This window comes from Bubalus kerabau, chromosome 10, assembly GCF_029407905.1.
Source record: "Bubalus kerabau isolate K-KA32 ecotype Philippines breed swamp buffalo chromosome 10, PCC_UOA_SB_1v2, whole genome shotgun sequence".
Classification (NCBI taxonomy): domain Eukaryota; kingdom Metazoa; phylum Chordata; class Mammalia; order Artiodactyla; family Bovidae; genus Bubalus; species Bubalus kerabau.
This window is the reverse complement of record NC_073633.1, coordinates 74,846,022-74,870,917: the sequence shown is the minus strand read 5'-3', so window position 1 is coordinate 74,870,917 and position 24,896 is coordinate 74,846,022. Positions and strand designations below refer to the sequence as shown.

Here is a 24,896-nt window from a genome sequence, read left to right as displayed (position 1 = left end):
TCAACAGAGTCATGGGGCAAAAGCCAAAATGTAGCAGTTGAGGAAGAATGGGTGGCAAAGAAGCAAAGATAGTTAAGTACAGTATACAGACAGACCTCAGAGATACTGTGGGTTTGTTTCTAGACTCTTGCGGTAAAACAAATTTCACAATAAAACAACTCACGTGAAAAAAATAAACACAGCTGGGTCCACGAGGCTGCTGCCCAATACTGTTACATTTTGGTGATGGACATCATACTGCCTTCCCCAGAGATAATCTCAAGCTTCGAGTCCATATTCACTTCCTCTCATCATATGACCACCCTTTTTTTTACCTTCCTGAAAAGACTGAAACAATTGTGTGCTAACAGATGCTTTCCTCCCTGCCTCAAAGTGTCTCTGTTCTCTTGCTTGCTAATTTGCTAATTATCATCATTGCAGGGGCTTCCCTGGTGGCTCAGATGGTAAAGAATCCACCTGCAATGCGGGAAACCTGGGTTTAATCCCTGGGTTGGGAAGATCCCCTGGAGAAGGGAACGGCTATCCACTCCAGTATCGTGGCCTGGAGAATTCCATGGACAGAGGGAGCCGTCAGGCTACAGTCCACGGGGTCGCAGAAAGTCAGACTTGACTGAGAGACTTCCACTGTCATCGTTGCAGGGGCCGCTTTTGACCTCTGTGTTTGCTACCATTCTGATGCCGACTCCTCCTACATCCATGATTACCTCCTCTCCATCTCTTCCACCTAACACTTTCAATCTCCCCTTCTCCATTTATTCCTTCAGCTTGGCCAGCAATATATTAAAATCTCTTGCATCCTTAAAGTCAATAGTGACACCAGCAAAAACAACAAAATAACTCTATTCAAAACAAGTGGGTAGTGGAAAAAAATAAAAAAAACAAAAACCTTATAACTTTGAGAACACTAGCTTTAAAAAATAAGCAGAAGAGAAATAATTCAGGGGACGCAGGTAAATGAAGGCATAGAGGAGGTGTGAAAGCCTCTTCTAGGGTCCTGCTTATTTGATTAGGGGTTTTTATGAGAAAATATTTTTCCCCAAAATGACAATATTTTAAAATGGAATATCAGCAACTATGGACCCCAGGGCCAAAACTCTTTTGTAAAAAGTGAAGAAAATGACATTGTAAGTCTTCAGAAAGTTTTAATTGGCTTTAATTAGTTACAGTAATAATTCTTATTATCCCAGTTATCTGCAGAACAGAATGTTGCAGTTAATTAAGTATGGTTAATAAATTTGCCCTATCTATCATATACCAATTACAAATCTCAAAGACTGTACCATTGAAGACCACATGTGGCATAATTTACTCTTTCTGCAATGATTTGGAAGACACTTGGGGATATTCCTAGACACCAAAAAGAAAAAGAAAAGGAGAAGAATCTAAAGAGCAGCTCGATGTTCTCATGAATGTTATGGTACTTAACCTCAAAATGAATCCCATGAGCTAAGTATTATTGGTGTTTGACAGAGACGCTAAGACCAGAATTAAATATATACTCAGGGCCTTCTGGTGGCAGGGCTAGGACTCTGACTCATGCTTCCAGATTCCAGTGGCCTCTACCATCAATCTGTGTGACTCTAATCAAGATTCAGAGAGATGAATGGAATTACTGATAAATCAATTTTAATGATGTATACAAAACAATAAATCTAAGCAGGACTACAGAAACTCACATTTAAATGATCAGAAAACTAAAAGAACCCTGGAGAGTCATTCTTCCTATGGTATCTACAGATAGTAAAATTAAAGAATTGTCAACAATTCAATCTAGTTCACAGAAGATGAGCCAATACTATGGGAGGATTTAGTTGACTATTGGTCTCATCGAAAGTACTCTATATGTTCTGACAGTGGTATAGATCCATCTTCAAAGGTGACAGTAAAGGCAGATGTCAAAGGGATACAAATAATCTTTGTAGAATCATTCCTCCTTTATGAGCTAGTCCCTTAGAATAGTGTGATCTAAAGTGTAGTATACCTTTCTCTTCTATTAAACCTCATACAAGGCTGCCATTCCTGCCAGGAAACTTTTCTCTAAACCATTTCTGAAGCTTCCAGTGCTTAAATGGGGAGCTCGAGCCTGAAACCTAGACCGAATGAATATTCAGAATAAAAAGTTTAGACCCTGGAGTCATACTGACTTGGGCTCAACCTTGAACAACCTTTAATACAAGTCTCAGTTTTTGCATCTGTAAAATGGGACTGGTAATAACCCACTTACTTGGGTAGGCTCGTGTTCCCTTTCCAGCCTTCCAAGACAGCAGCTCTTGTTCTGCCCTCTTATTCATTTTTGTTTTTTGCCTTCTACTCTCTGTATAAACCACATGGACATAGCGAATTTGAAGAGTGTTATCAGGTCTAGTCTATACACAGCCAGGGATTCTGGTTAGCATACTTTCAGCCTCATCTCAATGTTACTACATCATGGAAGTTTCTCCTGGCCACTACACCTCATCTTAACAAGTGCTTCTTGTCTGCCTCCACGTGGCCTTGTATCTGCCATACACGGCCCTTCTCCCACTGTTTTAGACGTGTTTCCTGACCTTCCTCTAGATTATGAGCTCAAGTCTTTCATTTTTGAACCCCTGGGACCTATTTAACTAGCTCCTGGTAGTCTCCACAGGACTTTGTTGAATAAATAAATAAAAAGAATACCAGTTTTCATCTTCCGGAGACTTGGCTCTGAGAATTCTGTTTATAAGACTTGGAAGTCACGTAGTAATTGCCTGTTCATCCTGCTTGGTTTATACTCTCCAATGAAAAATTCACTTTCAAGGTTTGCTATCTGCTTTCCCCAAATAAATGGCTGGATGAAAGCCTTTGCCACAGCGGGGCAGTCACGCCTGGGTCATTAAACAATGGAAACATTCAGCAGAGAGCCGGCAGGTTCTGAAGAGGAATGTGAGAAACCCATCCACTATCACTCTCAGTGTGTGGGCTGTACCACTTGCGTAAGCCCAGGATAAACATTATGCTTAGAGGAGGTCCCTGGAAACACCATGGAATCTTACAGACAATTCTGTTATCTTTCCCTGGATTCTACCATCTGGGGACTCAGGATGACCACTGCTCTCACTTAATGTCCTGATAGGTATATAAATTCATTGTGTTGAACTTGTTTTCACTCTTAGGGAGAAGGCCTTTATGATTGTCACTTTTGGAGAACTTCGGCTATTTCAATGTGAAAAAAAAATGCTACTAAATTTTCTTAGTAAATGTAAAAATATAAAGCAGAACTCACTGTGCTCCCAGAAATATATTAAATAGTAATTTGTTCTGAGGTAGGAGGTGATTTTGTGCAGTCCAGACTTACTCTGTTTAATCTTTGCTGCAGTTTTAAAAAAAAAAAAAAAAACAGTGGGAAATAACAATAAGTACTTATTTCTCATTCACTTTTTATGTTGGTGAATACAGGGTTCTAACTAGGTCCTGCTCATTCTCCCACATAGACCAGCTTCTATTTGAGATTTTCCATTCTAGTGGCAGAAAGGAAGAGCAGAAATAGGTAGTGGGACTGTGTGAAGCCTCTTAAAGCTTCTACTGAGAGCTGGCATATCATACCACAGATGGTGAACATACCATCTGTTCATGTTTGATTAGGCAAAGCAGATCATGTGGCCAAGGCCAAAGCCTTTGAAGCTGAAATGCTCTCACAAGGAGGTGGGTAGGGTTCCCCTGAGAACAGAGAGCATCCACCAAGTTCATCAGCATCATCATGGCCTGGATAAGGGTCCCAGAAACACAGTACACCTTATAGAGCAGAGAATCCAGACAGAAAATGAGCCAGTGTTATTTGTCTCTTCAAATGATAGCAGGGAAAACAAAACACTGGTGATTCTACTGTCTGTCTCTTTGATTTCTGTTTTATAACTTGATTTCCACACATTTGTATTCCTTTCCTGTTTGCAGGGGATGATGGAACACAGACTCATCCTGAGAACAGCAGCCAAGAAAACAGAATCAAGGCTCGCTGCCTATCCTGCATGTCCCTGGTTCTGAAGGCTGTCTGGGGACTTTTGATCATCTTGTCAGTGTCATCATCTTGGGTTGGAACCACACAGATTGTAAAAATTACTTATAAGAACTTCTACTGTCCATTTTTCATGACTTGGTTTTCAACAAACTGGAACATTATGTTTTTCCCAGTCTATTATTCTGGTCATCTGGCCACTGCTCAAGAAAAACAATCTCCAATGAAAAAATTCAGGTAGGTTTCATATTAAATGGCCAATAGGAGATGGTTTGAAATAATTTCATGCAAATATGCATGATTTCATCTCTTTGGAAGATGAGTTGAGTGTGGAGAGGCAGGATCTAAGGTCAGTAATGAACATATGAACATGAAGAAACAGAATCAGCTCGCTCCTCCCTCCAAAATTATCGTCTACAACATGCCAGGCATTGCGCTAGTGCTTTTGCAGATCTTATCTAATTATCATTGGTGGTAACAGCCACCTTTTAAGGTGGTGTTAATTATCCCTATTTTAGCACAAGAATAACAGGTTTGGAGAGATTCAGTGACTTGTCCAAGGTCACACATTTATAAATAATGGAACCCAGATTTTAATCCAGCTCAATCTCTCTCTTATCATGTTTTCAAAGAACAACCCAGGGTCTTGAGCCCAGAAAGAAAAAAAAAACACTGTATTAATAAGATTCTTACAAAAACACTTGCTCAGTATTCTGGACACAGTGGTGTTATAGCAGATAAAATGACTTGGTCTCATGCAAATGGAAGTCTGGCCTTGGGATGGTTTAAAAGAATCTGTTCTCTGCTGGCTAGGAACAGAGAGCTTTGTCTGTTGGTTTGCTGGCCATGAACTTGACAGTGCCATGGTTGTTTTGGTTGCTCTGAGTTAGATCTGGCTTATGCAGCTCCATCTTGGAGAGATGGGAAAGTTGGCAGAGTCATGTCATCTAGTCCTGCACAGCACTGAGGAAAGGCAAAAGTAGCATTTGGGTTAAAGGTCCTTTGCTAACAGACAGCTTCTTGAAAAGAAAAATCAGAATCAAGGAACAACTTCCAGGACAGTCACTCTGCTCACCAAGAGAAAACAGTGGTCTTGACCTCAGCAGATGGCAATGGGAGAGTGACAGCTTTTTTGCTTATTCCTCCTCAGCAGAATGGCAATAAATTTGTCTTACAGGAGCCCAAATAACCTTTCTACCTTGCCCTTTTACCTTATGATAACATGATAAGACTGTCCTTAAAAACGTAAGACATTCTGAAGGCTTTATCTTCAACTTCCAATTTCTATCTCCAGCTTGGAATTGCCCAGGAATACTGAAGTCACACTGTGAGCTGACTTTCTCTGTGTGTCCATGAACATTCTGCTATCATTAAAGCAACAAAAACCAGTTCAAAAAGAAGTGTTTTCTTGTTTGGAGGAAAGAAAAAAGCCTTATATCTGTTAAGGATTGCTAAGACTAATTTCTTCCCGTTAAAACAGACATGATCCTGGGGCATAAGATCTTTTTAGATAACAATACTTAATACATGATTGCAGGGGACATGATCATCAGAATAAAGTTCTCCCTGATTGCAGATACCTCCATTTACTTATAGTGTATGTGTTCTACTCAAAGGTTCATATGGTTTAGACACATATGCAGATTAAAAACAGCAAAAGGTTAGTATGGGAAGTAATGCCTCAGAAGACCTCAAAGCAAGCCAGGTCAGTGTTACTTAAGAGAACACATTTACAACAAGAGGCTCCTGCTGACAGAAGTGTTGTTTGGGGAATGAGTTTCTCTCACACTGAACAAACTCTGAATTTAGTGAAATCTGTGACTTGACAGGACACCTCCACCTGTTAGTCCTAGCGTGAAGTTGACCATTTCTGAAACTGAATCAAAGAGCTTTTATTTTCAAGCAGAAAACATTGTCTTTGAAGGGAATATTATCCAGTGGCCCCCTCCATATGAAAGGTAAACACTGCCAGAAAATTCTGAGATCCTTGATCTTTATTCCCTATGGACTCTGCCAAAGGAGAGTCTGCCAAGGGACTCTGCCATTAACACTGTCTGCCAAGAAGTCACCCCATGAAGCTCTCATGGCAGAACAAGGGGAGAATAGTTAGTGTCTAAGACTGGAAACTGGATGTATCCCATAGCATCAAACCCTCAATTTTCTCCCTTTCTCTTGAACGGTATGAAAGCATTTCCAGTTTTTTCCGTATCACTAACATCAAAAGAATTTTCAACAAAGTATCAAAACTGAATGGTAAGCATTGTTCATTTGGAAGTAGTTTTTGATATTTCAATCATGCCATTTATATACAGTTAAGAGAATTCAATTGCCTCAGGTAAATTTGAAATTTAAGAAAAAAATTATATACCAGTTTTGATGGTATATCAAAAGAATATCAAAGGGTCATTTCTTAAGGGAAAAAAATCTCTAGAAAGCCTGAAACTAGAGCCAAAGATACACCTGCCATATGTCAGGAAGCTAGGAAATGTGCTTAAGATGCCATCCAACGTGCAGAAAGTGTTCCATAACTAGTAGCTGCTGGAACAGTGATGAGCATGATTACATTGTCAGTACCCCCAACTTCCAAGCTTCTTTCCAAATTTTGCCTCCTGTCAATGCTTCTTGTCTAGAAATTCTGATCTCATCATCCCAGGGAGAGACAGGCTGTTGTTATCTGTTTCTCCAAAGAAATCCATCTTTTTAAAAGAAATTTTCACATTTCCTAGCACTTAATGCTTAAACAGCAAGAGGTTTTACGCAGGTGAACTGGTGTTTGAATGGAGACCAATTTTAATTCTTGTAACAGCAGTGACAAGTGGGGAGAAGGTTGGCACTGAGAGGAAAGGGGAAGAAAGGGTAGCAAGGAGGAAGCCTGTTCTTGGGGGCCAGGATAAGCCAGGCCAAGAGCCTCTGCTAGGCAGCAGCGCTATACTGGGGGCACTCTCCCCAGCCCACCTGCCTCTGCTGGCTTCCCCACGGGGCAGGGTGTTTCCTTTCCTGAATCCAAAGTCTTTGAGTGCATTCTACCCAGCATGATGGTGGAGCCCTTGGTAAGAAGAACCATCACTGGCTAGGGCTTGTGACAGGAAAAGAAAGCCTTTAATCATAAATAGATTTGTTGTGGTTTTTAATAAATACGTATTTTAAAGGACGTTTAGAAGTTATAGATGTCAGGATAAATAAACCCCTGACTCCCCACTCCAGCTCTCCCTGGCAGATTTCCTCAAGGACCAAATCTCTCTGTAAGGACAGAATACAAAGCATGTGCCTAGATGCTCCATAAAAACTGTTGCTTGCTCTGTGTGTGCCTCTGATTCTGAGTATCTCAACAGTAGGGCTTTAGAAAGGCCATCCATTTTATAATATTGTAAATCAATTACACCTCAATAAAGCCAAACAAAGCAGAGATGCCATCCATTTTCCTGTGTGTGTGAGCATGTGTAATTTCTGTTTACTTTGCAAAAGGTTTTGCCTCTGGCTTATTTAGTCCCTTCACTGAAGTTTTGTCTCCTTCAAGTTAAAATTTAGCTTTGGGAAATCCCATTTTGATTTTATGAAACCTTTCCATTTTGGTTGTCTCTCACATGAAAGTAAAACCACGGCATGCATGTCCACGTGTTCAAAATGGATTTTTAACCTTCCGAGAGTCACTGGCCTACAATCCCCTGTGTTCTCAGCTGCTTGGAAGCAATGTTTACTACGAGACTTGATATTGAAGCTCATCCCCCTGAGCCTGAAGCCTCACCACTTGGTCATGCCCTCCCCACATGCAGTCCTCCTGTGGGCTGAATCACTTCATACAGGGGAGGCAGACATTGCCTGGAGATTGCTTTGAGGCAAAGTAATACTTTGAGACACAATTATCTCTCTTCAGAAAGAGCTAGAAGAGAAACCAGAAACTAGAGCTATCTAGAGCCATATAAATAGATTTATAAACATAAACATACAACTGTGAATAACTTGTTGCTTTAAACGGGATATTTATATTACTCTTGAAAAAAAACAACGCCTGACTCAAGATAATTGCCTAACGAAAGCTTGAATGTTCATGAACGACTCCCAGCCTGTTTTCAGTCCATAATCAAAAAGGCATTGTTATTCTATCACTTTAAATATCGCCTGTATATATTGCTAGCCTCAACATTTTGATTAAAACAACCCTCTGGACTAAATAATTAATTTAGTCAGAAACCATGCAAATCAAAGATTTAACTGAAATGACTATTTTTAAGCAGTATATTCAGACAACTCCTCCAGAATGGTCAAAGTTTGTATGTAAATGCAACTTGAATTTTATTTATTTTATGATTTGGGGGTTGTCACAGACACTTCCTTCATTTTTTCTGCCTTAAAAATGCTATGCTGTGCTTAGTGGCTCAGCTCGTGTCCGACTCTTTGTGACCCCATGGACTGTAGCCCACCAAGCTCCTCTGTTCATGGGGATTCTCCAGGCAAGAATACTGGAGTGGGTTGCCATGTCCTTCTCCAGGGGATTTTCCCAACCCAGCAATCGATCCCAGATCTTCTGCATTGCAGGCGGATTCTTTACCATCTGAGCCACAAGGGAAGCCCAAGAATACTGGAGTGGGTAGCCTACCCCTTCTCTAGGGGATCTTCCCAACCCAGGGATTGAACTGGGGTCTCCTGGATTGCAGGCGTATTCTTCACCAGCTGAGCTACCAGGGAAGGTGTAAAAGAAATTAGTTCAGTGGGCAGATATGTTAGAAAGAGGCATAATGTTTTAGGAATAATAAAATACCGAGCTGCACTTGCCTTCACATGCTGTGTGAGGTTGCACATTGTCTGTAGCCTATTCAATCTGTAGCAGCTGTCTTGACACTGTTGCATTTGTCCATTGGGAAAGCATCTTCTGTATCTTCAAATAGCTAGTAATTCCAGCAACCACTCATTTCTGGATTTCTCCAGGTTTCTCTAAGAATATTCAGCAAAAGCAGAATGGCTACCCCCAGAATCTTGCAGAATGGGTAGGGAAGGCCTGTGCTTGGGGAGATGGGAACTCCTCCATGCAACCCTTTCCACTCATGGCCTGAAGATGACAGCCTTGGGTTCAGTAGGTTCCACACGTGAATAATGGGTCTTGAGGGTTTGTGCTCTTGCCTAAAAATGGCTGTCAAGAGCTAGTCCACACAAGATGTATTAACATCAATACCTATTAACCTCTCTTTCTTCCTTAGGGAATGCAGTCGAATTTTTGGTGAAGATGGTCTGACGTTGAAGCTCTTTCTTAAAAGAACTGCTCCCTTTTCTATTCTATGGACTTTGACTAATTACCTGTATTTACTGGCTTTAAAGAAGCTGACAGCCACGGATGTCTCTGCTCTGTTCTGTTGTAACAAAGCCTTTGTCTTCTTGCTGTCATGGATCGTGCTGAAAGACAGGTTCATGGGAGTGAGGGTAATAGCACACTTGATTCGATGCGTGAGGCTGCATTTAATCATAAATCCTTGGCATTGGGAGAGCTGCTTTGTTTTGTGGAGTTTCTGCAAAACTTATTTGGTTCTGAGTACAGATTGAAATTTGAAGACGCGCTAGAACACCCAGGCAGTTACAATGTCATGAGAGGATAAAAGATTTTTTCCATTGGGCAGTCAGCTGATGTCAACAGGAGGCACTCAGGGAAAATAAGTTCTTTTTTTTAGAATTAATGGTATGATCAACTCCTTCTGTACTTGGGGAAGAAGGGTCTGAGAAAATTAGCCACAGTAAAGATTATGATTTGTTTTTTGTGTTTTTTTTCCCCCAGTCAACATGTTAGGACAACTCATGTTTTTTACGCGCCCCCCCCCCATGAATTTAATTAATATTGGTGTAAGTAGTACGATTACCAAACAGTAATTAAAGTCACCAGTAGTGGCACAATGCTGTTAAAAGTGGCTATATATCTAGTATGACTAATCTAGAAATGGAACTAAAAACAACTTGTACTTTGGGGTACATATCCTTAACTGGATAGCATTAAACTTCCACCAGCCACTTCAGTTCTGAGTTTATTCCTTTCAGAGATATTCTGGATTTAAAAATAAAAAGTTTTTTGTATGTTTGACCTTTGTTATATTGATTGAGAGCTATGCAGACGAAAGGAGTCAGATCTCATTCATATAATCTGGCATGCCACCATGACGAAAATATTGAGTAAATAATTATTTAAAAGTAGATCCAAACAAAGAGCGTTTTTCCAGAAAATAAACATCACACAATTGCTGTTCTTTAAAAGAGATGTCCAGGACTGGGTTGAAACATTTTTTTGCTATTGCAAACTATTGCTCCTGTTGCAATGATTCCAGGGTCCTTGCCTCGCTAAATGCTGAAATTCACATCTATATTAGAGAGTTTGTGATAGCCATCATCCTGAAAACATTTTCTTAATAGCCAGTTAGCTAATTCTGGTTGTATCTTTGGAGATGCTGCTCAGAAATTCAGAACTGAAACTTGACACAGACAAGTAGTGGAAAGCTACCGCAGAAAACAAGATGAAAAATTCTCAATCAGTCCATGATACCATTCGACTATACCAGATACAGCCTCACACTCATTCTCCACTAGCTAATCTTAGATATCACACCCAAGAGGCTTAGCATAATGGCATTACTCATGAAGCACTGGCTGTCTAGTGTCAGGAACCCCGACGAGTCCTTGAGAACAAGAACCTTCTTCACACTGCTCACTGATCCATTCAGCTGGGGTTGACATAATTTGTGGGACCCAGTGAAAATGAAAATGCAGAGCCCCTTGCTGAAAAACATTGTGAATAATTACAAGATGGAAACATTATGGGGCCCAGTGCATCTGTACAAATACCCATGAAACTGGCTTTGCCTCTATCTCTAACACCTAGAACAATACAAGGACAAAGTAGGGACTGTATGTATTTAGGGATATAGTGAATGAACTCATACTTAGAAGATCTTTCTCATTTCTATCTATCACCACGAGAATCACCCATGAGAATTTGGAAATCTTTTCAGACAAGAGGGAAAGAAAGGAGATTTAGGGGCTTTTCTGGTTTTTCAGTGTAATGTGACTACCAAAAGGAAATCAACACACCCACTGTTAGATTTGCTGTTGTTGTTCAGTCGCTAAGTCATGTCCTAATTTTTGCAACCCCATGAATGGCAGCACACTGGGCCTTCTTGTCCCTCACCATCTCCTAGAGTTCACTCAGGTTCATGCCTATTGTATCAGTGATGCCATCCAACCATCTCATCCCACTCCAGTATTCTTGCCGTGAGAACCCCATGAACAGTATAAAAAGGCAATAAGATGCTATTAGATTTACCAGTAAGAAAATCAGTTGTATTAGAATGAATGAATGAAACTTATGCAAAAGGTCATATAAAAAAAGACAACGTTTATTTGAGGTCTTTTAGAAGAAAAAACTCAGCTGTGTAACTTATATTTAAATGGCAGATTTAGGAAATCTACCTAGAAGTTACAAAGCATGCTATTGGGCTAACAAAAAAGTTCATTAGAGTTTTTCCATAACGTTATGGAAAAACATCTTATGAACTTTTTGGCCAACTTAATATTTTAAAATTGGCATCTGTGGTGGGTGAAATGGTGGGCCCCAATAAGGTGTCCACATCCTAATCTCCAGAACCTATTAATGTGACCTTACTTGAAAAAACAGTCTTTGCAGACATATTTAACTTAAGGATTTTTACAAACAGAAGATCATCCAAGTTGATCTGGGTGTCTGCTAAATCCAGTAACAAAGCGAAAATGAAAGTGAAGTCACTCAGTCATGTCCGACTCTTTGCAACCCTGTGGACTGTAGCCCACCAGGCTCCTCTGTCCATGGGATTCTCCGGGCAAGAGTACTGGAGTGGGTTGCTATTTCCTTCTCCAGGGGATCTTCCCGACCCAGGGATTGAACCCAGGTCTCCTGCATTGCAGGCAGACGCTTTACCCTCTGAGCCACCAGGGAAGCCCATCCAGTAACAAGGTGTCTGCTAAATCCAGTAACAAGTATCCTTAGAAGAGATACACACAGGAAAGACCCACAGAAGAGGAGGAGTGATGTACCCACAGAGACAGAGATTGGAGTGATGTGGTCACAAGCCTAGGAAAGCTGGGGCAGCAACCAGAAACTGGAAGAGGCAGGAATGTATTCTCTCCCAGAACTGCGGTGGTGAGCATGGCCCTGCCTGATTTTGAACTTCGGGCCTCCACAACTATGACAGAACAGATAGTTGCTGTTTTCAGTCACCAAGTTTGTGGCCATTTGTTACAGCAGCCTCAAGAAACTAATACAGTATCTGTTAGTAATGAGAAGACCTGATAGAAAAATTAAGTAGCCAATAAGTAGTTGTTAATAAGTAAATACATAAATTAAGACATCATAGGTGATAAAATGGTGAGCATTAATGTCAATCATGCTGGAGAAGTCAGGAATTTTTCTTTTAAAATGATAGGAGGCACTTCACTTCTGACTGTGAAAGTGTTAGGAAATTTTTAATGCCATATTCTAGAAGAATGTCAAGATGTAATTTTAATAATGCCCATAATCAGGCCATGGAATATAAGAAGCACCAACACATACTCAGCATTTTGCCTTTTGACCATATCAGCAACTCTTTAGCTAATAAGACATATTGAGAACATGTATAATTAGGTCATTTGAGAAATCAGAGGAGGGCAAAGAGAATACAGACAACAAAAATGCAGCTCTTATTGCCTATATCCATAAATAAGACACTGCCTGTACATGCCACCCCACTTGGACTAGTCTTTTTCAAAACAGTTAAAAGGATTGCTTTCAGTCATCAAATCAAAACATATTTCTGACTCATTCTAAGTCTTCAGTAGTTCAGAAAAAGATAGTCTGGGGGTTATAATTCTCATCTGCATGACCCAAGAATCATCACCCTTAAGGTGAAACATGTGGCCTCAGTGTCAGTCACTCAGTTGTGTCTGACTTTTTGTGACCCCGTGGACTGTAGCCGGCCAGGCTCCTCTGTTCGTGGGATTCTCCAGGCAAGAATACTGGAGTGGGTTGCCATTTCCTTCTCCAGGGGATCTTCCTGACCCAGGGATCAAATCTGGGTCTCCTGCGTTGCAGGCAGATTCTTTACCATCTGAGCCACCAGGGAAGCCTTAACTTGTTAATATTTAGTTTCCTTGGAATATTGATTGAATTACAGATGAAAAGGTAATCACTCATACATTTAGTTTTCTATTATGAAATCCTTTCAACCAACTGGCTGGTAAGCTTTGGTGTGTTTAAAAAAAAAAACACAAAACCCTTTCATAAGTAGTTGCTTACAGATGATGTATGGTTATCCTGTGGAAATTAGCAAATTTCTTTAAAAGACCTTTTCTAATTGCAAAAGTGTTACTGAGAATCCAGCTCTTGCAGGATTGAAGATGGATGTTTTAACCATCTCCAAGATTCTGTTTTATTTAGCTAGCATTCTTAAATTCATCAGAACCAGAAAAATCACCTTAATAAAAAAAGTTCTCACCAAAAAAAAAAAAAAAAAAATGAGGCACTTCTTCAGGTTTTCTTCTGTCATGAGTGTCCATTTCACTCTAAGGAAAAGTAAAAGTCAGACTAGAAAATTAACACACTTTCTTTCAGATATTGTTGCTCCCTTATTTTTCTATTATTAATTGAAATTTTTCTTTCCTTTTAAAATTTGCTTGAAAGTATGAAGGAAATTGGTGGGCAATGAATGGTTCAGTGGACCTCGACTTTTATAGCAGATTTAGGAAATGAATTTGTGTCCCTTCAGCTTGGCACCCACCTATTTTCTAGGTATAACTGGGTCCCTGTGTGTTTAGCTTCCCACGCTTTGGCTCTTTTGGAGACTTGCCGCCATCTGCCAAGAACCGACCAGGGTATGTCAGTTGAATGGAATCATTCATTGCTTAAACTGCTCGTCTCTGAATTCTAACTGGGCTCCAGGGCACTCTAAAATCAGGGCTCTGAGCTTCTACTGATTTATGCCAGTATTACATATTTAGATGAGATTCAAGGCAACCTTTTGTTTCCATCTTGCCTTTGATGGACATTTATGCAGTGACTCTTTATTCATGTGTTCATGTGCAGTGCAGGCTCCTCTGTCTAGAATCTTCATGCTTCCTGAAGAAGATAGCAGAGGATGGGTAGAGGGACTCTTCCCCTTTCTTCCCCCTCTTGGCAGGAGAATAATTCATGAATACAAGGAAGTGAAAGTTGAATTGGAAAGGTTCTCTGATTTTATGCCCATAAGGAATCCATAAACCCTGTCAACAAGTTACAGTCAATAGGTCCCATCTACCTTCCACATCATCGCTGTGGACGGTGACTGCAGCCATGAAATTAAAAGACGCTTGCTCCTGGGAAAAAAAGCTATGACAAACCTAGACAATGTATTGAAAAGCAGAGACGTTACTTTGCCAACAAAGGTCCATCTAGTCAAAGCTATGGTTTTTCCAGTAGTCATGTATGGATGTGAGAGTTGGACCATAAAGAAGGCTGAGCGCCAAAGTACTGATGCTTTCGAACTGTGGTGTTGGAGAAGACTCTTGAGAGTCCCCTGGACCATGAGGAGATCAAACCAGTCAATTCTAAAGGAAACCAACTCTGAATATTCATTATAAGGACTGATGTTGAAGCTGAAGCTCTAATACTTTGGCCACTTGATGTGAAAAGCCAGCATATTGGGAAAAACCTTGATGCTGGGAAAGATAAAAGGAGAAGAGGATGACAGGATGATATGGTTGGATGGCATCACCAACTCAATGGACATGAGTTTGAGCAAGCTCTGGGAGATGGTGAAGGACAGGGAAGCCTGGTGTGCTGCAGTCCATGGGGTCACAAAGAGTTGGACACAACTGAGTGACTGAACAACACCACCTTCCACACACTCTTGAGTCTTTCCTTTTGGGATTTATTTCCTTCTTTTTTCCATCCTGGTCTCCCTTTGAGAGACGTGTGTGTGTGTGGCATGGGGATGGAGGGTGGGAATCTAGTTTGAGATGTAAACCCTGGGACCTCCTCGCCCCCCTACCCCTGAACACACACATAATATCTGGACTGCTGCAGAATGCTCACCTCTTTTATTTCTCACACATTGACTCTTGTCCAGTTTCACTGGCTTTGAGTAAATAGATGGCTCTTCTTTATGGAAGTTTAAACATAACATGTCTGGAGGAGGGCATGGCAACCCACTCCAGTATTCCTGCCTAGAGAATCCTCATGGACAAAGGAACCTAGCAGGCTATAGTTGATAGGGTGGCAAAGAGTTGCACACAACTGAAGCGACTTAGCATGCACTCATGCAAACATAAAATGTGGACAAATTTAAGGATTCTGTGTAGCGATGTTTCTCTGAAATGGACTCTACCCAGATACACTCACAGGAAACAAGGATAATCATCAGCGCAGGTCTCATTGGCCAAGGTGTGTATCCACCTTCAACTGCTGACCTTGAGTCCTGACTTGAGTATAGTCTGGCCAGCAGTATAGCTTTGAGATCCTCAATTTCAGAGCCTGATGTAGGCTTAGGACTCAAGGCTCCAGTGTGAGTGAATCCATGCTCCACCCAGCTCCAGAAACAGGGTTAACCACATCACAAACTAAGCAATTACAATTAGAAAGAGAAGTAGTTAAAGGATCATCTCAATACCCTGAATCGAGAAGAATTGATATTGTTATGCAAATAATAGTTCTGGGAGTCATTTGTCAGTGGGAAACACAGTGACTGTAATGAGGTTGGAGATCCAGAGAAGGGCTGGACTCTTGTGGTTTTTTGAGGACCTGAGCCAAAAGAGGCGGGAAATGAAGATAAAGGAAAACAGAAACAGGCAAAAGCCCGATATTTCTCTAGCTGTTATCTGTACAAACTAATTCTTCAAGAGGGGAAAGAAACCTAGCTTTCAGGCAGGGACACAGGTGGTATGTAGATCTGTGCAACCCCCAAATGTTTATTGTTAACACCCTCTTTGGGCTTTAAGAACAGGCTCAAACCAGGTCCCTCTGTGACTGGCCCTGAGAGCTAATACAGATTAAGATCTCAGGGGACTGAGCCTGCAGAGGAAGGAAGCTGCATCAGGTGGTGATGTCACTCAAGTAGCATGCAAGGGTAATGGGCTAAATAAATTATCTCCCTCTGGGTTCTCACCCCAGGTGGGCACACCATGATGGGAGGGAACCCAGAGGTTCAGAAGGTTAAAAATGAGGCACTGGAAGCTTTATAGTCACTCTGGTTACTAACATTTTCACTGAAGTCAGATTCAAGTAATGGTAGTGGTGGGTGTCCATCTTGTGTAGACACCTCTGGTTGGTTACAGAGCTAGAACTGGAGTAGGTTGTCAGGAGAGCTGTGTTTTTCTGAAGCCAAGCAGGTGGCACCATGAGACGGTGCATTTTCAGCAGAGGAGTCCCTCCTGTGGACACTAACATGCTCAGAAGAATTTTTTGTGTGTGTTTGTCATCATGTGGATGTCACATATGAGCACTTCTGACACAGTATTTAAAGTGCTGGCTTTCTGCTGGCACATTTTCAATGTCCTGAGCCCAAAAAGAATCCCTTTATGTTTTTTTTTGTTGAGAAGACAATTCAGTTCAGTTCAGTCACTCAGCAGTGTCAAACTCTGCGACCCCATGAATCGCAGCACGACAGGCCTCCCTATCCATCACCAACTCCCGGAGTTTACCCAAACTCATGTCCATCGAGTCGGTGATGCCATCCAACCATCTCATCCTCTGTCATCCCCTTCTCCTCCTGCCCCCAATCCCTCCCCAGCAACAGGGTCTTTTCCAATGAGTCAACTCTTCACATGAGGTGGCCAAAGTATTGGAGTTTCAGTTTCAGCATCAGTCCTTCCAATGAACACCCAGGACTGATCTCCTTTAGGATGGACTGATTGGATCTCCTTGCAGTCTAAGGGACTCTCAAGAGTCTTCTTCAACACCACACTTCAAAAGCATCTATTCTTCAGTGCTCAGCTTTCTTCACAGTCCAACTCCCACATCCATACATGACCACTGGGAAAACCATAGCCTTGACTAGATGCACCTTTGTTGGCAAAGTAATGTCTCTGCTTTTGAATATGCTATCTAGGTTGGTCATAACTTTCCTTCCAAGGAGTAAGCATCTTTTAATTTCATGGCTGCAATCACCATCTGCAGTGATTTTGGGGCCCCCAAAAATAAAGTCTGACACTGTTTCCACTGTTTCCCCATCTATTTGCCATGAAGTGATGGAACCAGATGCCATGATCTTAGTTTTCTGAATGTTGAGCTTTAAGCCAACTTTTTCACTCTCCTCCTTCACTTTCATCAAGAGTCTTTTTAGTTCCTCTTCACTTTCTGCCATAAGGGTGGTGTCATCTGCATATCTGAGGTTATTGATATTTCTCCCGGCAATCTTGATTCCAGCTTGTGCTTCTTCCAGCTCAGCATTTCTCATGATGTACTCTGCATATAAGTTAAAGAAGCAGGGTGACAATATACAGCCTTGACATACTCCCTTTTCTATTTGGAACCAGTCTGTTGTTCCATGTCCAGTTCTAACTGTTGCTTCCTGACCTGCATATAGGTTTCTCAAGAGGCAGGTCAGGTGGTCTGGTATGCCTATCTCTTTCAGAATTTTCCACAGTTTATTGTGATCCACACAGTCAAAGGCTTTGGGATAGTCAATAAAGCAGAAATAGATATTTTTCTGGAACTCTTTTGCTTTTCCCATGATCCAGCGGATGTTGGCAATTTGATCTCTGGTTCCTCTGCCTTTTCTAAAACCAGCTTGAACATCTGGAAGTTCATGGTTCACATGTTGCTGAAGCCTGGCTTGGAGAATTTTGAGCATTACTTTACTAGCATGTGAGATGAGTGCAATTGTGCGGTAGTTTGAGCATTCTTTGGCATTGCCTTTCTTTGGGATTGGAATGAAAACTGACCTTTTCCAGTCCTGTGGCCACTGCTGAGTTTTCCAAATTTGCTGGCATATTGAGTGCAGCACTTTCACAGCATCATCTTTCCGGATTTGAAATAACTCAACTGGAATTCCATCACCTCCACTAGCTTTGTTCGTAGTGATGCTTTCTAAGACCCACTTGACTTCACATTCCAGGATGTCTGGCTCTAGGTGAGTGATCACACCATCGTGAAGACAATCCTGCCTTAGTGATTGATTACTTCTGAAAATGCACATGACTCAGACCTGTACTCAGGTCACCTCTTTTCCGGAAATCTCAAAAATATTTACTCTTACAGTTAACCAATGATGGGAGAAAGCCACTCTGAGATCATCCAAGCCACCACTCCAAATGAGCCTGCCACCCAAAATTTCCCTGAATTTTCTAGATTAGCTGAGTTCCTTTGCCTTAGTTTCAACTATGTAGATAAGAAATATAATGAAAACATTTTGAAACATGGCCATAGAGAACTTGTTCTATCAGATAGTTGTGAAATGTAAATAGCAATGTGGAAAATAATTTAAATTATCTTTTATCCCCAGATAACCTACTAACCTATAAATAACTGTTCATACCATAGAGAATAATTTTTCTAACATCAAAAATATCAAATTTTCATGCTTTTGGAACTTAACTAATAGTGTTGTCTGGTCCCCTGAAGTGAAAAATGCTTCTCTCCATGAACACAATTCAGAGAGATGCTAGTGTAATTGATATGTCAGTTTAAATGGTCTGAACTAATAATTTCACAAGCACTTGAATATTAAATATAATGGAGCTCTTTAAGAGGTTCATCATGGTTATAATTCTGAATTGCTATAAAGTTATGTAACCTTTGTCCATGTCTAATTCCTATCTTGAGAAAACATATAACAGAAATATAGTGCATATGTATTTTTACTAATGGCTGACTCAGAAAAGGAAGAGTTCCCAGTTGGGGTCATATCCTGTGGCTAACTGTATTCCTTGTTTAATATTTTCCACAGGGTTTTTGGTCTTTTCCCCTATTTTTTGTAGGGACTGTTTGTTTTCAGAATTCCCTAAATCAAGAATTATGTATTATACACAATTGCCTAAGCCTGAATATTGTATATTATAGAATAATTTTAATATTTTAAAGTACAAAGCAGTATATCACATTAAAGTTCTTTAGGATTAATATTATCTTCTATTATCCCTGTCTTGAAGATATCACCTGTTTATTTGACCAAGAAAATACAACTGATGCTTGGTAAAAAGAAAACAAATATTAATTCAAATGTTTTATCCTACAAGTTCAATATTTTGAGGGAAATCTATCTGTGAACACACGAACACTCATGAAACACAAAAACAAATCAGAAAATGTCCATATCTATCATAACTTTTCATTTCTTTGACATCACACTACCCAAACAAAGACTGCAAATCCCTAGCTGAACTATAAATCCCCAAATCAAAGAAAATAATAACCCTCGCAGAACTTCCAGGCCTAGGTAACCACCATGTTTATTTATGAGTCTATTACTTCCTGTTTGGAAAATGTCCTTGGCGCCTCATAATGTGTGTATTAAATTCTGTTTCATACAGTCTGAAGCACAGTCTAACTGGAACACATGCCTGATAGCTTTAGAGACTGTAATACGCACTCAGCATGAGCAACACCCCCCATCATGTAGCCTCCCGGATAACAGTTTATGAAGACAGTTTTTCACTGCTGACAAGTCGGCGTCTGTTCTCAAGAACTCCTGCTGTTTCTCATAAAAGATGCTTCAGTATGGAGCTGGCTCTGATACCAACTGTGCCCTGGCTTTGGGTGGTCATTAACAAAAGAAATGCTTTAACAGCATCTAAATTATACATGTCATCGTTATCATACTTCACGCTGCCCTCTAGCAAGTTACATGTTAAAGATATACATTTGATTGTAATGAATAATTCACTAATAATATTTCAAAGGGTTGAAAAAAATCACATATATGAGAAATCTATCTACAGAGGAAAGTTTACTTGGGAATACTCAGAACTGAAGCTTAACAAAATCAATCAGCAAGTATTTTTAAATTTCCCACAAAGTTGCATCATGATCTTAAAGTCAGTGAGACTATTTCACAATGAAATAACATAGTGTTTCCTATTCCAGAGTTGTTACTTTACTTTTTACTGTATCTTTAAAATGTTTTCCAGTAAAAGCAGGTCGAGATAATGAAAGAAACAGATGTCAATGAGCATTTCACAAAGGAAGTGGACTTCTCTTTGGAATATATCAAGGATCATATTAATTTACAGTAAACCATTATGATTTCAATCATTATTAATATTTCACTTTATACAGCTAATGCTTTAGAATAGCTCAATGAAATTATCTTTCTGTGGCTTAGTTTACATGTAAACAAAAGGAAGAAGTAGCCTCCGCTTGACATTGGCAAGTGACAATGCAAACTCAATTCACTCCTTATAAATCATTCTGAAAGATAATTCTCATTTCTTTTTTCACTTTGGCCTAAAACTTGTCTCTTATTATGTCTCAATCAATATTACATCACCATAATCAAGTTCTGGTTATGTGGAGATCTTCAGAAACATGCATTGATCCAAGGAGCTGATTGCTATGTGCTGAATTATTTGAAGGAAAAGAACACAGTATAGATGAAAACACATGTATACCTGTGGCGGATTCATTTTGATATTTGGCAAAACTAATACAGTTATGTAAAGTTTAAAAATAAAATAAAATTAAAAAAAAAAAAAGAAAATGCTAAGTGACTTCCTATTAAATTTATTTCATCAATATGGGTATTAATCTATAGGAAGCTGAGCTAAAAAATTAAACTAAAATTACTAGTCCTTAATTAGAATATGTGAGCAGCTTTTATATTCTCTGCCTGGATGTCTCATGAGTATATGGATTTCTTTCTAACACTGACCCTCCTACATGTAAACAGTGATGTACAAGAGGTAATTGGGTTTGAGGAAGCATGTAGCAACTCCCATGGGTTTTTCAAATGCTTGCTCTGGGAATATGGAGGCATCAATGTAAACATTTTTTTCTTTGCATTCTTTGTGACAGATAGTCGCTGCAATAATGGCAATCACTGGCATCGTGATGATGGCGTATGCAGATAACTTCCATGCCGATTCCATCATAGGAGTGGCATTTGCAGTGGGCTCAGCCTCAACATCTGCACTGTATAAGGTATTTCGTGTACTTTCTTATGTGCTTATTATCATTTGTAGCTTGAATTTTTATAAAGTAATATTTTATAAAGAAAGGACAAAATATCTTGGCTAGCAAAAAAAAAAGATAGTTTAAATAATAAGTTATTATTATTATTGAGTACTTGCTACAGGCTGTATACTTGCCAGAATTTTCACCTGTTAACATACCTTTATGAGGCATAGGTACTTATTCCCACTCTGCAGATGAGGAAACTGAGACTTTGAAAGATTAGGTATCTTGTCCAATATCATCCAACCAATATCATCCAACCAATATATCCAAGTGATAGAGACAAGATTTAAACTCGGACTGGTCAACTCCAAGGGCTCCCCTGGTGGCCATGACTCCACCCCTCCCAAATCACCAACCAGTTGTAGCAGGAGCTGAGAAAGACTTCTCTATGTTTAACTACCTTCGGTCATTATTTTAACTACAATGAGGTGTTACAAATCCTAAACCAACTATCACTTGAGAGTTTATTTGCTACATACTAACCCCATGCTATGTTATTAGCTAGATGAAGAGCCTCTTTCCCTCTCTGATGCACACGCTGGGTCTAACTATGTTCTCACAGTTCTTTCTCCCTTGGAGCTACCTGTTATCAGTGAAAGCTCTATTCAGAGTCGCTGCCCCTGACTTCAGAAGCAAGAACTAAGAAAGCAGATCTAAAAGGTTATTCACCAACGTGCCGCTTTCCAGAGCCAACTTTCTGAATGTTGCAACTGTTCCACTTTCACCTCTCATGGTGTTTCAATGAGAAAATCTTCTCTGAAAGGCAGAAAATGCCCGCTGCATCCCTCCCTGATGCCTGTTCTGCTTATTCACCAACTCTGCGGCTCAGAGGACGTTGTGTCTGTTCCCATATTGACATTTCCTGGGCCACTGATTCTCTGACAAGCTTAACAAGTGTTCACTCAGTCACCATTAGTGTTTAACTTGCCCCCAGCTGAGACTCCACTGAGATGTCTGATGTGAGCAAAGACCACCAGCACGTGCTCAAGTTCTAAGTCTCCCAAGAGAAAAAACAATATGTTTAGTTGAAAGTAAAAGAAATACCTGGATTTGCTGTATGCTTGGAATGTCTCTTTTATAGAGAGAATTCTCCTGACCACATTACAGATGTATTTATTCTGGTAGTTGTAATATTTGCTGGCATACACAACATCATATATATACCACAGAAAAGATATTCTGTGCTACATTGTTTGAGGATTAATAAAGGAAGCAGAGGGGTTAAGAAGCCAAGAAATATGGACTAGAGACCTGTCTCCTCCCAAACTAAATATATGATTTAGGTTAGCTATTTACATGTCTTTGTCATCTTTCTCTATACACAGATTTATAATCCAGAAAAGAAAAACATCTTTAGAATCTGGAGAATAAATACAGACCTTGTGAAAATATTTTAAACTCAGAGAGAAAAGTGCTTGTAAATCCAAGGCATCACTATTGAAAGTGAAAGTCACTCAGTCCTGTCCTACTCTTTGCAACCCCGTGGACTATGCAGTCCATGGAATTCTCCAGGCCAGAATACTGGAGTGGGTAGTCTTTCCCATTTCCAAGGGATCTTCCCAACTCAGGGATCAAACCCAGGTCTCATGCATTGCAGGCGGATTCTTTGCCAGCTGAGCCACAAGGGAAGCTATTACTTCTCTCAATAACATGACGACAGGTTTTCTCTGTCCAATTTAGTTTTCAGTAATTATCAAAATAAGGATAAAATTAACCCCATTCTTGAAGAACTAATGGCATCTCAAACCTAAATGTTTCTGGGCTGGTCTGCACTCTTCTTTATCATCTACACTATATCCGTAACTGACGGTGGGTTTTTCCCAGTTACAGTATCCCTGTGGCCTACCAAGTGGGATTTATTTTATGACAATTTCTGTTTTACATAAAGGCTAGAGTGTATTTGAATTCCTTAGCTCAGCAGCCCATTTAGTGTCATGGAAATGCTGGGATAAAACGACATAGAGCATAAGTTCTGGGCCGGTTAGCTCATGATGTAGAACTTGCCTTTCTGATCCAACAACAGTCCCTGACTGAGTGGCTAACAAGTTCCTTTCCTGTTCTAGGTTTTGTTTAAGATGTTTCTTGGAAGTGCTAACTTTGGTGAGGCAGCACACTTTGTCTCCACGTTGGGTTTCTTCAATTTAATCTTCATCTCCTTCACCCCAGTCATCCTGTATTTCACCAAGGTGGAGCACTGGTCCTCATTTGCAGCTCTGCCATGGGGCTGTCTCTGCGGGATGGCAGGGCTCTGGCTGGGTGAGTGGCCAAGTCTTGCCTTCCATTTCCTATGTCACTTGTCCTTTCCTTGGAGAGTTAAATTGTCATAACAGAAGCATTCCCTTCTTAGATGCCTATCAAAGATAGACATCCCTGTCTTCTATTTCCCAAACTCACCTAAGGTTGGGCAATGGCAACCCCACTCCAGTACTTTTGCCTGGAAAATCCCATGGATGGAGGAGCAGTCCATGGGGTCGCTAGAGTCGGACACGACTGAGTGACTTCACTTTCACTTTTCACTTTCATGCATTGGAGAAGGAAATGGCAACCCACTCCAGTGTTCTTGCTTGGAGAATCCCAGGGACGGGGAAGCCTGGTGGGCTGCCGTCTATGGGGTCGCACAGAGTCGGACATGACTGATGTGACTTAGCAGCAGCAGCAGCAATGGTTATAAGGTTCTTTGCAGGCTATTGCTTGATTAGGTCAGAGCAGTCCAGCTGGCATGTCCATGGGTTAAGGGCTGCCCCACCTGGCCCATCCCCAGTGCACTGAGTTCTCTCTGTGTTAAGGTTGCCCTGAGATAAAATGAGATAGCCTCTCTCCTGACTGTGTTACACACCCCAGGGTTTTATAGTCTTCAGTGCTTCTGCTCTCAAGTTTTTTTTTGCTACCTTCTCTTCTCCATAGGAATCAGATATGATCTAGTCAGAACCAGGCTGGGACACAGATCTGAGAGGTGAACAGTAGACAGTACTCTGTCCTGCCCCCACCCGATCACCTAGAACTATGGTTTTAATTTGCTTAGGTTCACCTGGCCTTGCTCCTGCTTTTGGTTTGGCCTGTCTTCAGGGAGTGCCTTAGTCCACATGCAGATTGGAGCCATCCATTTACCTGATGTGTCTCAGGCAGGGCCCTGGGCTACAGATAACATATTGAACTATATATTCTTGTCCTTAGACAAGAGAGCTTGTAAGGGTTCTATGGAAAGTGCTAAGGAAAAGCAGTTACCCATTTTGATGAAGCTCAGTGAGAAAAGCTCAGTTCTCAACCAAAGACCAATACTTCCTATCAATCTGCTAAAATACTCAGTCCAGCCAACAGAATGACAGTTGGGGAACTTAGCAGAGTCTATGCTATGCTTATTAAATTTCTGATTTATTAGGACTGGTTGTATTTGACTCCCCACATCTGAGGAGAGAGTTGAGATGCTGGAATATCCATTCCCACTTTATCTGTGTCTGAAAGAAGGAGTAGTTATTGATATTAACTTACAAAGGTCTTTGGCCTTGATTGCTACTGCTATTGTATGAAAATGATGAACAAGCCCAAGTCTTGTGGAAATCCAACCCATTGTCTCTAACAAGCACGAGTAACTCCAGATACCTAAATTTTGGAGCTTAACTAAAGCAAGAATTATAGAAAGCAGTAGAAGAATAAACACTGTCCTAACTGTAAAGGTTCTAGAACCATCTTTGGTTTTACAGAGAAATGGGCAAATGGTTTGGGGTCATTTCCATAGAGATCTTTCCTGAATTGAGGACTTTTCATAGTTGTTATTTTTCATAGTTGTCATAT

The 24,896-nt window shown here is 40.5% G+C and overlaps 1 protein-coding gene and 1 long non-coding RNA gene across 16 annotated transcripts in view; one reads left to right on the top strand and one right to left on the bottom strand.

The window, feature by feature from the left end:
• Positions 1-24,896, bottom strand: part of LOC129621590 (uncharacterized) — a 130,176-nt gene that overhangs the window by 1,213 nt on the left and 104,067 nt on the right. The window lies entirely within an intron of this gene.
• The window catches only part of SLC35F4 (solute carrier family 35 member F4), a 353,130-nt gene that overhangs the window by 322,159 nt on the left and 6,075 nt on the right, over positions 1-24,896 (top strand). For 7 of the 15 annotated variants that reach the window (XM_055538169.1, XM_055538166.1, XM_055538168.1 and 4 more), the window contains 4 exons: positions 3,913-4,210; positions 9,169-9,388; positions 20,943-21,068; positions 23,168-23,360. In XM_055538169.1, coding sequence (XP_055394144.1) covers positions 3,987-4,210; positions 9,169-9,388; positions 20,943-21,068; positions 23,168-23,360 — 763 coding nt within the window. In that variant the 5' untranslated portion in view covers positions 3,913-3,986. Of the gene's footprint in view, positions 1-420; positions 3,283-3,912; positions 4,211-5,267; positions 6,376-9,168; positions 9,389-20,942; positions 21,069-23,167; positions 23,361-24,896 lie in introns of those variants that run through there. The other 8 variants (XM_055538176.1, XM_055538173.1, XM_055538178.1 and 5 more) reach the window with 5 other exon arrangements.